Source organism: Pan troglodytes, chromosome 1 (genome assembly GCF_028858775.2).
Source record: "Pan troglodytes isolate AG18354 chromosome 1, NHGRI_mPanTro3-v2.0_pri, whole genome shotgun sequence".
NCBI lineage: Eukaryota > Metazoa > Chordata > Mammalia > Primates > Hominidae > Pan > Pan troglodytes.
The window spans coordinates 209617246-209629164 of NC_072398.2; the positions used below are offsets into that span (position 1 = coordinate 209617246).

The 11919-nt window shown below is 50.1% G+C and overlaps 1 protein-coding gene, 1 long non-coding RNA gene and 2 other non-coding genes across 4 annotated transcripts; 1 reads left to right on the forward strand and 3 right to left on the reverse strand.

Moving 5' to 3' along the window:
- Positions 1 to 343: 343 nt before the first annotated feature.
- LOC112207507 (U1 spliceosomal RNA) lies at positions 344 to 507 on the reverse strand. Its single transcript, XR_002941946.1, has one exon. It is a non-coding gene; the product is annotated as a U1 spliceosomal RNA (small nuclear RNA).
- Positions 508 to 2185: 1678 nt separating this feature from the next.
- On the forward strand, positions 2186 to 3674 carry LOC107975178 (uncharacterized). The gene is made up of 2 exons (XR_001718486.1): positions 2186 to 2534; positions 3224 to 3674. It is a non-coding gene; the product is annotated as an uncharacterized LOC107975178 (long non-coding RNA).
- A 5033-nt stretch (positions 3675 to 8707) lies between these two features.
- LOC134809800 (uncharacterized) lies at positions 8708 to 10757 on the reverse strand. Its single transcript, XM_063808925.1, has 3 exons — positions 10608 to 10757; positions 9652 to 10460; positions 8708 to 9071 (listed from the first exon to the last, which is right to left on the reverse strand). Exons 1-3 carry the CDS (start codon positions 10755 to 10757, stop codon positions 9032 to 9034), a joined length of 999 nt encoding a protein of 332 aa, XP_063664995.1. The 3' UTR covers positions 8708 to 9031.
- On the reverse strand, positions 10142 to 10213 carry TRNAE-UUC (transfer RNA glutamic acid (anticodon UUC)). The gene has a single exon. It is a non-coding gene; the product is annotated as a tRNA-Glu (tRNA).
- Positions 10758 to 11919: the final 1162 nt, after the last annotated feature.

Below are 11919 nucleotides of genomic sequence, written 5' to 3' on the forward strand. Positions count from 1 at the left end.
AGAGGCTGTGTAAGAGATGACTGGGGGGTAGGGAAAAACACGAAGATTTTCACACAGGGTGAGAAGAGAACCCAAGAGACTGGAGACCACGGACCAATCCCTGCCAAAAGCAGCCAGGGTAGAAAGGTAGGAGCTGAGCGGACTTCACGATAGTTAACTTGTGTTACAAAGCCGATGCGGCTGATGCTCGCTTTTTCTCCTGTGGCGGGCACGCGACATGTTACTTCCTATTTCCCAGCTCTCCACTGTAGGATTAACACTTAAAACGCCAACCAAGACACAAACCAATACAAAAAAATATGTGACCCTTGGCGCACAGTCCATTTTTGAAACTTCAGAAAGCCAGGGGAAAGCGCGAACGCAGTCCCCCACTACCACAAATTATGCAGTCGAGTTTCCCACATTTGGGGAAATCGCAGGGGTCAGCACATCCGGAGTGCAATGGATAAGCCTCGCCCTGGGAAAACCACCTTCGTGATCATGGTATCTCCCCTGCCAGGTAAGTATGAGAGCTTGTGGCTCTGCCCCGACACAGCCTCATACGCCTCACTCTTTACACACACGGTCACTTGCCCCGCGCACTCCCGAGCCCTTTCCAGCCCTGACACACAGCTGGGATTCTCACTTCCGATCAGCGGTCCTGAATCCGCTCCCAGGGCACGGGAACTCCTTCGTGGCGAAGGAGCAAGTGGCGAAGCAGCAGCCTCTGCGCTGCCTCATCTACATAGAAGTCGCCCTATCCGTGATGTCACCGACAGTGCCTTGCCCAGTCCCCGTCTGCCTTTCTGCCACTCAACCGACCAATCTGCTGCCAGAGCCGCCAAGGAGAAGTGACGTCTGCCTCTCCCTTTTTCCCTCCCGCCCCTGCGTCTGTTCTCTCCCAAAGAAGCTGGTCCTTAGCCTGTGTTAAGGAGCAACCTTTCGGTGGCCAGATGGAGCCGAGCCATCCTTCTTCAAATAATGGCTTTTAATTCGCAGACTAGAATGTTTCGGATTACAAAAGAAACCGGTTCTCTTCACATCCTTATCCTTGTGATGCAGCATTCCGCTTGCAATTGGAAGCCGTTTAATATCAGAGAGAAACCATATTTATGAAAGTAAAGAGGCTGCTCAGATGACTGCAAACCAGCCTTCCTTACTGGTTTTATCACTGGTAATGTTATAAAGACAGTTGTCCAGTTTCATGAATCTTGTAGGTTTTTTTTTTTTTGATGTTGTTGTTTTTTTTCAAAAATCCGTATTGTAGAAAAATATGCTGTCCCAGAAGAGATGATTGGACACTCTCAAGCGTGGTGCCGGACTTTGTCATCTCTTGCACAGCCATCTCCACACCTTAGTGCTTACCTCATGTTAGTTTTTTATATTCTGCAAAGACGAAACCAAAATAATCCAAATTTGACACAAATACCTGGGCTACATCTTATTTGAGATGTTTAACAAATGTCTGGATCATCTTTTCTTATATATTACGCAGGAAACACTGTGAAGTAAGCAAAGTTGGAATGCCCAAGTCAAAGACCATTTGAATATTTACAAGTAGATTTCAGACAGGAATACTACAGGGTGGTCACAGGATAACAAATTCTAGGCAGCAGATTTACATGACTTGAGGCTGTGGGCTGTTAAGACGCTGAAAAACCAGGGTGTGGACCAAGCTGGCTAAGGCTGAGTGGACCCAACGTGGTGCTGGATTTGATGGAGGTTTTACCTAGGCCCTCATTATATGCTCATTAACATACTAAATCACACACCCGCCAGTGCCATGACAGTTCTGAGACCAGTGTTTGATGTAAAAATGGCACCACAGTTCCAAGAAATCTCCACCTTTACCCAGGAATTTTCGTGAATATTCCAATTCTTGGTTAAAGAAACCCATCAAGATGAAACCCCAGAACCCATTATTCTCTCTTGGGTATGCCCGAGCTCCCCTTTCTTGAGTGTGTACTTTTTGCTTTGAAATAAAGCTCTTCTTTCACTATTTGCTGACTCATCTTTGACTTTGTTCTCACGATGGTGTCAACAGCCTGGACACCACGGCTGGGGTCGAGATCCCACCAGTGTCCAGGGACCTCCCCCAGCCCACCAGTATCAGATTCCATTCCATTGCTCAAATCACAAAACATCGAGTGGAGAGTTCTCCTTGGAGACGACAAAGTAAAGATTCTGTGGCATGGTGGCCAGTTAGGCCACTGGAAGCATGGCAAAATATTGAAAATGAGGGATTAGGTGACAGTGTAGTAACTGCTGAATACTAAATACTTGATCCAGGCCCCATTCCCTGGAGATTGACAGGGAGACACATTGTCCAGGTAGTAGTGGAGAAATGCTTTCTGGGTATCTGACCAGCCTTTGTGGAAAGAACTGGCACCATCCTGCAGATGTAACCACCTGATGGGTTCTTCCTGACCAATGTACACACAAACTCAATTCATGGAGACCATGGCACTGCAGGAAAGAGTTTCATTGACACAGGCCAGCCACGACATGTGGGAGACAGAGTTATTACTCAAACCAATCTCACTGAAGGCTTGGAGGTAAGGGGTTTTTCAAAGATAGTTTGTTGGGGAGGGGGCTAGGGCTTGCGCGGTGCTGATCGTTGGGGATGAAATCACAGGGGCATGGAAAATGGCCCTCCTGCATGGAGTCAGCTTCTGGGTGGGGGCTAAGGGACTGGTTGATTTTTGGGCCAGATGGTGCCTTCCAGCAGTCAGAAATGCAAAAGCCTGAAAAGACATCTCAAGAGGCCAATCTTAGGTTCTACAATAGTGATGTTCTTCACAGCAGTAATTGGGGAAGCTGCCAATCTTGTGACTTCTGGAATAATGGCTGGTAATTATTTAACGAGGCATACATCTTAGCAGAAATCAGGCCCCTTTCATCCTTCTAACTTGGTGGCCTTTCATTCATTTTACAGGGGTAATTTAGTTTTGGGGAAGGTTATCATTTAAAGCAGCCTTTTTGGCTGTCCTCAACCTTTTTGTCACCAGGGACTGGTTTCATGGAAGACAATTTTTCCATGGAAGGGGGTGGTGGATGTTTTCCAGATGAAACTGTTCCACCTCAGGTCATCAGGCATCAGTTACAGTCTCATAAGGAGTGCGCAATCTGGATCACTCACATGAGCTGTATCACCACTCAGCTCTCACTCCAGCCTCAGGTATCAGCAAGACCTCACCAAAGATTACTGTTTAATTGTCTGTGTGTGTGTTTTTGTTTGTTTCAGGTAACAACTAATGTTGGAACTATGAAAAGCTCTTCTCTACTTTTAACAAAGCTTAGTCACAAACAGTTCCCCAGTTGATGAGAAAAACTAAAACAACAGAACAATTGAAAGTCCGAATCTGCAAGTTCATCTCTGAGAACCGAATCTTACAGCCACTCCAGATTTGTACTCCAAATGGATAGTTTGATTGTAGAAATCACATCCCTTCAGTCTGCCAATGTGATAACTGCCCAAGAGAAAGTGATGCCTACATTCATAGATAATCCCCTTTCCCCCATCCTATATATAACTGGAGTCAACAGCAGCTGGAGGAAAATGGCAAGAACTTGGCATCAAGATTAGGTTAGAATAACACTGCTGTAGACAGTTTATCAGCTCTTCAGCATATGTCCATTTTCCTTGAAGGATGAGCCTTTAGAAACCTCTGACAATAAAGTTTATTTTACATCCATTCCCTTGCCTATGATTTTTTCATACAAATCACAATTATAAAACTTTCTTGCTCCAGCTAAAAGCAGGAAACTCAATCATGAATGTGTTCACTAAATATATACCACAGAATGATAGCAACCAGTCTGAATGCATCACTTGATTCCAAAATTAAATGTTAGCCCTCAGTGGTGCAACTACATGTATCTCCAACTCTGGAAGCCACAGCAACATATTCCTGTTTCCTTGCAGGGAAACAGATCTATAAGCAGGGCGGCAGTCTCACACATGTACATTCCTGGGAAACTCAAGGAAACAATGATAGTGACGCAGGGCAGGCAAGCCCCCAAACTGAAAGAGTTTTGCTAATGTCGCCATTGGCTTTCTATGTTATTTGAAGACTGAGATCTCCATGAGGAATGAAGATAGGTAATGCCTAAGGCTGAGGCATGACCTCACTGGGTCACCTTAGCTGTGAAGTGAGGTCAGTTGTCACCTTGCAAACCTTTTGGTAATCCAAATCTTGGAATGATTTCTTTAAGAATTTAGACACTTCCAGTACTTTTCCTGTCCTTGTGGGGAAAGCTATCCACCTGTTGAAAGTGTCTATAAATACTAGCAAATCTTGTAGTTCCCTGTAAGGTGGCATCTCTGTTAAGTCTGTCTGCCAGTCTTCACCATGGTATGTTCCTTGGTGTTGTACAGGTTTAAGCAGGGATCGGGGTATGGGGTGGCTTCCTGAGTGGTAACCCTTTTGATAGTTTAGAACAGTCCCTTCCCCAAGAATATTTAGGAAACTAATTTGAATGGAAAATCCCGTCCCAAATGTGAGGAATCATGAAAATGTTTAATTATTTCCCATCTGTCAGCCTCAGGAATAGAGTTTGTTCTTTTCTAGCAACCATCCAGAGGGTCTCCCTGGAAGCCTTTTACTCAGTCCCTTTAATTTCCTTAGGGGTATAGTATGATGTCACTGGCACGGATGCAGTACCTGGTAGTAGCGCAGCAGCTTGAAATACCAGGGTTTCCTTAGCTGTGGCCTTAGCTGCTCTTTCCACCAGGGAATTTCCTCTAATAATAAAAGTGTCTCCCTTCTGGTGTCCCCTGCAGTGAGTAATTGTTATTTCTTTTGGAGTTGGACAGCATCTAAAAGTTCCAAGATCTGAGTAAAGTTGTATGGGGCATCCCTTGGCTTTTGATAGTCCCCTTTCCTTCCCTATGGCTGCATGAGCATGGAGCACCAGGAACCCACATTTAGAGTCGTCAGTCAACACATTGACTCTTGAGGGTTTTGGTTTTCTTCTTCTTTTTTTGAAACGGAGTCTTGCTGTGTCGCCCAGGCTGGAGTGCAGTGGCATGATCTCAGCTCACTGCAATCTCAGCTCACTGCAAACTCGGGGATTCTCATGTCCCAGCCTCCCAAGTAGCTAGGATTACAGGTGCCCCCCACCACACCCGGCTAATTTTTGTATTTTTAGTAGAGACGGGGTTTCGCCATGTTGGCTAGGCCGGTCTCGAACTCCCAACCTCAGGTGATCCACCCACCTTGGCCTCCCAAAGTGCTGGGATTACAGGGGTGAGCCACCGTGCCCAGCTTAAGTCTTTTCATGGTTGGAAGGCCCTAATTAGAGCAGCTAATTTCTGCTTTTGGAGCAGAAGTCTGAGAAGGTAAACCCTTGGCCTCAATGATTTCTTGTTGGCTAAGCTTCCTTTCTTACTCCCTCATGAATATAGCTATTTCCATCTCTAAACCACTCAACATTTGGGTTAGACAAGAGCTTGTCTTCAAGGTTGGGCCTTCTAGAGTAGAGCTCTTCCGTGGTTTCCACACAGCAGTCAATGAATTGGGGATCTGTTTCTTGAGACGTGAGGTGCAGCAACAGAGTAGCAGGGTTTAAAAATCAGCATACTTTCAGGGTAACATCTGGGGTGTCAAGCAGAAGGGTCTGATATTTAAGTAACTGGCCCCCTGTTAGCCATTGGTGTACTTTTGCCTCTAGGACCCTCTGTACTGTACTTCATGGGGTGGCAGGGGGTGGGGGTGGGGTGGTATGGCATCTAATTGTTGTCCCAAGGTAAACTTAGTGGTTTCTTCTAACAATAGAGTGATGGTAGCCACAGATCTCAAGCTTCCTGGTCACCCAGCTGCCACCTGGTCTAGCTGTTTAGAGAAATAAGCCACTGGTCCAAAGTCATTCCTCAGTCTTTGAGTTAGAAAATCCAAAGCTGTCCCTTGATATTCATCCACATAGAGGGTGAAAGGTTTTTCTAAGTCCGAGAGTCCTGAGGCAAGGGATGTCCCTGGCTTTTCTTTTAAGGCTAAGAATGCCTTTTGACATGTTCCAAGCTCCGACTCCTGGGTTCACACCATTCTCCCACCTCAGCCTCCTGAGTAGCTGGGACTACAGGCGCCCACAACCACAGCCAGCTAATTTTTTGTATTCTTAGTAGAGACGGGGTTTCACTGTGTTAGCCAGGATGGTCTGGATCTCCTGACCTCCTGATCCACCCGCCTCGGCCTCCCAAATTGCTGGGATTACAGACGTGAGCCACCGCACCCGGCCAACAATTTTTTTTTTTTTCTTTAATGAACAGAGCATCAGTGAATGATAGTGCAAGTTTAAGACACCTAATAGACAAGTTAAAGGAGTCCTCCAGGCAGAAGGAAACTGACACGGGATGAAAATCTGGATGAAAAAAAAAAAAGACACTAGAAATGACATCTACAAAGGCAAATATGTAATTTTAACATCTGACTGTTTAGCCGGGCACGATGGCTCACGCCTGGAATCCCGGCACTTTGGGAGGCCGAGGAAGGCGGATCACTTGAGGTCAGGAGTTCGAGACCAGCCTGGCCAATATGGTGAACCTTCCTCTCTACGACAAATTCAAAAATTAGTCAGATGTGGTGGCCCAAGCCTGTAATCTCTGCTACTCAGGAGTCTGAGTCAGAAGAATGACTCGAATCCGGAAAGCAGAGGTTGCGGTAAGCCAAGACTGTGCCACTGCCCTCCAGCCTGTCCGATAGAGTAAGACTCGTCTTAAAAACACCACCACCAACAACAACAAAAAAACAAAAACAAACAAACAAAAACACATCTGACTCTTGAAACAAAAGTAATAGAGATGGATTGTAAGGTTTATAACAGGTGTAAAGTAAAATGCATGACACTAGCATAAAGGCAGGGAGAGGAGTCATGTGAAGAGGTATGATTCCACTTGAAGGCAGACTGTGATGGGTTAATTTTTGTGGAAAGCAAGGCAGAATTTTTGAAGTTTGTTTCTTCAAATACTTTGTTTCCCATATATACAAGCTAGTTTGTGCTGCAGAGATCTTATTTTCTAGGAGGCTCGGAGGGGGACCTTCTGCTGTCTGTCCTCATGGGATGCACAAGACACAAGGGAACAGTCTTTCACTTTTAAATACAGTGATAGGTCTGAGGAGATAGATACAGCTGCAATTTTTTTTTTTTTTAAATGAGATGGGATTCTCACTGGTCTTGAACTTCTGAGCTCAGTGGAGGCTTCCCCTACGTCGGCCTATCAAAGTGTTGGGATTAATAGGCGTGAGGCACTGCACCCGGCCACAGCCACCACCATTTAAAATCACGTCCTTGGGTGGTCTCGAACCACCAACCTTATGGTTAACAGCCGAACGCGCTAACCGACTGCGCCACAGAGACAACGTCAATTGTCTACTTTCATGTCTATATACATTAAGCAATCACAAAACCCTAGGGGTTGCCATTCGCTTTCGGCGGGACAACTGTGCAGACTACAAAGCTTCGGAAAACCGGAGAGGCTGAGTCGACTAATCGTCTTGCTGCACGTTAGAAACGCGTGCATTGCGTGACTCTGAAGCCAGAAGGGCGGCCGAATGGCCTTCACCCTGCGTTCACCCTCGCCTGCTTCAGAAGCCAGTGCCTCTGGAAATGCCTGGATCTGCGACCCCAGCCTGAGCCAAGTGGGGCCCAAGGGAAGCTGAACTCCCCGACGGCTCTCACGGTAGCTCTTTCTGTTTTTTTGCGCCGCCTTCAGGCAGTCATCTGCTCCGCTTGCTCTCCCTTCACTCAACTCGGCTTCAGTAGATGGGGTCGGTGGGGCGGGAGCGGGAAAGAGGCAGGGGAGTCAAAAGGGAAAACGTGAAAAGGAGGAGGGAGAAGCAGGGGAGACCAGGACTAGCCAATGGGACAGCCCAGGATGCCCGTGCAGAGGGCACCGGCTGGATGCAGAGAAGATGGGACAAGTATCAGAATGGAGAGGGGGAAATGGGGAGAAGATGTGAGAGAAAATCACAAGAACCTGTAGCTGCCCAAGAATAAAGAAGTAAAAATCGCATAATGTTTTTACATTAATAAAAATAAAATCGGGGGACCAGGGGCAGTGGCTCACGCCTGTAATCCCAGCACTTTGGGAGGCCGAGGTGGGTGGATCACTCACTTGAAGTCAGGAGTTCGAGACCAGCCGGGCCAACATGGTGAAAGCCCGTCTCTACTACAAATACAAAAATTAGCTGGGCGTGGTGGCGCACGCTTGTAGTCTCAGCTACTCAGGAGGCTGAGACAGGAGAATCGCTTGAACCTAAGAGGCGGAGGTAGCAGTGAGCCGAGATCGTGCCACTGCCCTCCAGCCTGGGCGACAAAGCGAAATTCTGTCTCTCAAAAAAATATATAAATAAATAATAGAGGGGTGGGGAAGCAAAACGATGGGCAGTAGGTGTGGGGCGCCTTGGGATTCTCTAGTGGTTGGTAGTCTGCATTGTGCCTGCAGCAACCTCTGTTCTAATCCGAATCCTGGTACAGTCAGACTCTATCTTGGACCCACTGGGGCGAACCCACGTGTCTTTTGGTTTGCTTTTGATTCCTGCAGCAGCTGCGGCCTTTATCTGCAGCCAGAAAGCCGGAAAGCAGGGTTTACCGCTGGCCCCACAGCGCCATATTGTCTGGGGAAAAGAAGGAAACCCAAGAGTACACAAACAACGGCCCAAAGAGAAACCTTCCAAGTGCTCTATGCCTCACCGTTTAGCAGAAAATATCAAGCAACTCTCAACCTAGCTGGTCTGTAGCTTCCACGAATGAAATAATATATTTATTGCAGTCTTGCTGGTTGAGATATTTCAAATATTTGGTGGAGCTTTTAATGAGAGAGAGAGACACTCTCGAGTGTGGAAGAAAAAATGAGGGGATGTGAAGATGAAGCGACTTTAGGACAGAAAAAAAAGAGACAAGCCATGTAAACGTTTTCGGGTGGGCGTGAGGCGATGTCAGTCTTGAACCCCGTTATGTCAGGTAAAGAGCGCAGCCTCTTCTAGCACAAACACCGTTTCCCACATGGAGGAAATCACAGGAATCAGCAATTCTAGAGTGCGATGAAGAAGCTTCACTCTGGGAGAACCCCCTTCGTGACCACGGTCTCTCCCCTGCCAGGTAAAGTGGAAATGAGCACATGGCCTGCAGGGACAGCACACCCTCCTCGCCCTGGCCGGTCGCTCAGAGTCACCACCCTCCCCACTGCCGCCCCTCGCCATTCTTCCAAACCACTCTCCACCAAAGATTCCACCGACAGTCACCCCACAAGACAACCCAGGCCGCCTCTCAGCAGCGGCTCCCGCCCCGCAGCCACCGCGCCCTCTCACCCCCCCGCGGTTCTGCCCGCCGCCTCTGCCGAGTCTGCGCACTTCACCTCCCTGGCTCCCGCTCTCCCCTGAGCTTACAGTGGACTCGGGGTTCTTCCGAACCCCTCTTGGGAGTACTGAATGGAAAAGGGGGAGCGTGCGCAAGTGCTTGGTAGAGTGTAGACATCGTGGGATTTGACTGTGGTACCATCGCTTCGACGTCCTAGTGCTGATTTTTCCACCTGCCTTCTGCTTAGGGCACCGGCAGCAGTTTTCCATCTGTGCCTACTCCACCTGCTGTCCTTGTTGGGTCAGCGAACATCGCCTCCCTCTACCGCTCAATCAGCAAACGGGACCGCCCTCGAGGACCTCACCCGCCGCTTACCACCCTAACAAATTCACGGGCATCGCCTCCGGTCGCCTCTTCCCAAGGCCTAAGGAGCGCCTTCGCTGGCAACGGAGGTGAGGAGGCTCCGCTGACTGGCTGGTGCCCGTGTCCGGGTCTGCCACAAACGCCAAGACTTGGCTTGGCCTCTCTCTTAGTTGTTCGCAGCTCAGCCCGATAGGCGCCTCCGGGGTGGCGACGGGAAAGAGTGTGGGCTTATTGGGTGCAGCTCCATGGGGGCTGGCATCTCTGCCCGGCTGTGTACACCGGAGCGAGACGCTCCGTCGCTCTCTAAAGCTGCTCCCGCGGATGACGGACACGGAGATAAATAGGAACGGTGTGTCGTGAGAGGTGGTCCACCAGGACTTGCCCTCCTTCGCCCGGCTTTGCCCCTCCCTGCGGAGACTGTTCTGCTTCTGGCCCTTGGAGCAGGCCGGCTGACAGCGTAGTGAAGGAAGATTCCTGCGGGAGGGCGGCCAGTGTAAAACAATTCCCTGACCGGGAATCGAACCCGGGCCGCGGCGGTGAAAGCGCCGAATCCTAGCCACTAGACCGCCAGGGACACACAGGAGGGAGCTTTCTCTCCCTTCTTCCGTCAGAAGCGACAGCTTCCCTGAGCTCTGGGAGGACTTGGGCCTTGTGAGGGTCGCTCTTTGCTCCTGGAGTCTCTCACAAGGCCATTCCCTCCCTGCTTTCTTCAAAAAAAGAGCCTGCAGGCGACACACCGAGGGCTCCGCGAGGGACACCAAGGCCACGAGTCCCGAGTCCTGGAGCGAGTTGCAGCGACCCGGCCGCAGCTCACCACTGGACTAGAGATGCGCCTTTGCGAGGCGGCAGCAAGTGTCCAGCCGGTCGTGGGTCGCCGGGTCCGGAGCCGCGCACCAGGTTGCCAGGAGGAGGCGGGAGCGCGGAGGCGCCCGGGGTGAGACGGGGGCACCCTCTGCATCATAAAGGACCCAGACGCCAGCACCCTCAACGTCATAAGGAATCCGACGGATGCGGAAACCGAGACGGGCTGGATGGGAAACTCTTTCCAGGAAGGCTCCGGGGCCCTCAGCTGGTCTCCGACCTTCCCCTGCAACCTGTGACACCTGCCATATTCCCATCTTAGGCGATGGCAACGCCACCCTTCCGTTTGCTCCGGGCAAAACTTCGAGAGTTCCCTCTGACGCTGGAGATTTTTCCTCAGATCCAAGAGCCAACTGGTCATCAATTCGTGATTTCCCATCGGCTAAGTGCGTGGGCATGGAGCTACACGCGAGTCTCTCCACCTCTGCGGAATGGCTACTTCGGGGTAGGGGAGGGGCCCTCCCGTGGATTGTAAGGTGTTTAGCAGCAGCCGTCGCCTCCGCTGACTAGATACATGCCAGGGGGTTAACATTCTCCCTCCCCGCTTCCCCCATTCGTGACCTAGTGTCCCAGCGGGGATGGGAGAGGCGTGTAAGGGCGAAGTTGCCCCCTCTTGAGAACCATTGATGCGCGTTGTCCTGCTCTGACCTTGCGCAGAGGACTCTCCAGATGAAGGCTGAGGGGTCGATCCAGCTTGAGACCCCCTCGCTCCCCCGCACAGTCGGAGCTTAGGATTGGAGGTTTTTAACATCTCTACGTCATGAGATTCGAAACCTTTAGGTCTTTTCTTCCGTTCTGTCCTCCAAATCGGCCTCTTCCGAGCCTGTTGACCAGGGCCAGCCAGGCAGAGGGCTGGGTTCGCTCAACGAGGCTCCTCTTGGCCCTCCTGGAGCTTCAGGCCTCTTTCGGTTGCAGAGAAGCTTTATGGGCCACTTCCTTCGGCATCCCCGGGGGCAGGTGCGCGGTGCCCCTGGAAGAAGAGGGTTTGACCGCGGTTCTCGACCCCCAGCGCCCAACTTCCACCTCGGTGCGCGCGCTCTTCCAGGCTCCTGCTGGTCCCACTCGCCGGAGTTAGGTGTCAGGTCAGCCTGAGTTCCCGAGACGCCCAGGCCCGGAAGGACACGTAGGGGAAACCAGCTGCTCACTTTGGTCTTGTCCGCAACGGACCCCTTTCTGCCGGGAAAGAAAGGCGGCGAGTCCTGTCCTGTTGGGTAGGTGGAAGAGAGATCAAAGGGAAGACAAGAAAAATCCTGGGAGGTTTCCGGATCTAAAGTTACCATGAAGTCGACCTAACCTCCTCTGGAGGTCCTCCCAGTCCTCCCGTGGCTGGCGATGGTGAATCGAGTTTCCGTCTCCAGTTTCCCAAGGCGGACAAAGCCGACACAATGGGCCTGTCCACTATCTTCTTTCATATACACA

What these genes read in the sequence shown, in the direction of transcription:
- LOC134809800 (XM_063808925.1), bottom strand. Translation starts at nt 10,757, where the DNA reads ATGGGAATATGGCAGGTGTCACAGGTTGCAGGGGAAGGTCGGAGACCA. An exon ending in TTGAGGGTGCTGGCGTCTGG is followed by an intron (nt 10,461 to 10,607) that starts GTCCTTTATGAT and finishes GCGCATCTCTAG; the next exon opens with TCCAGTGGTGAGCTGCGGCC. An exon ending in CCCGTGAATTTGTTAGGGTG is followed by an intron (nt 9,072 to 9,651) that starts GTAAGCGGCGGG and finishes TTTACCTGGCAG; the next exon opens with GGGAGAGACCGTGGTCACGA.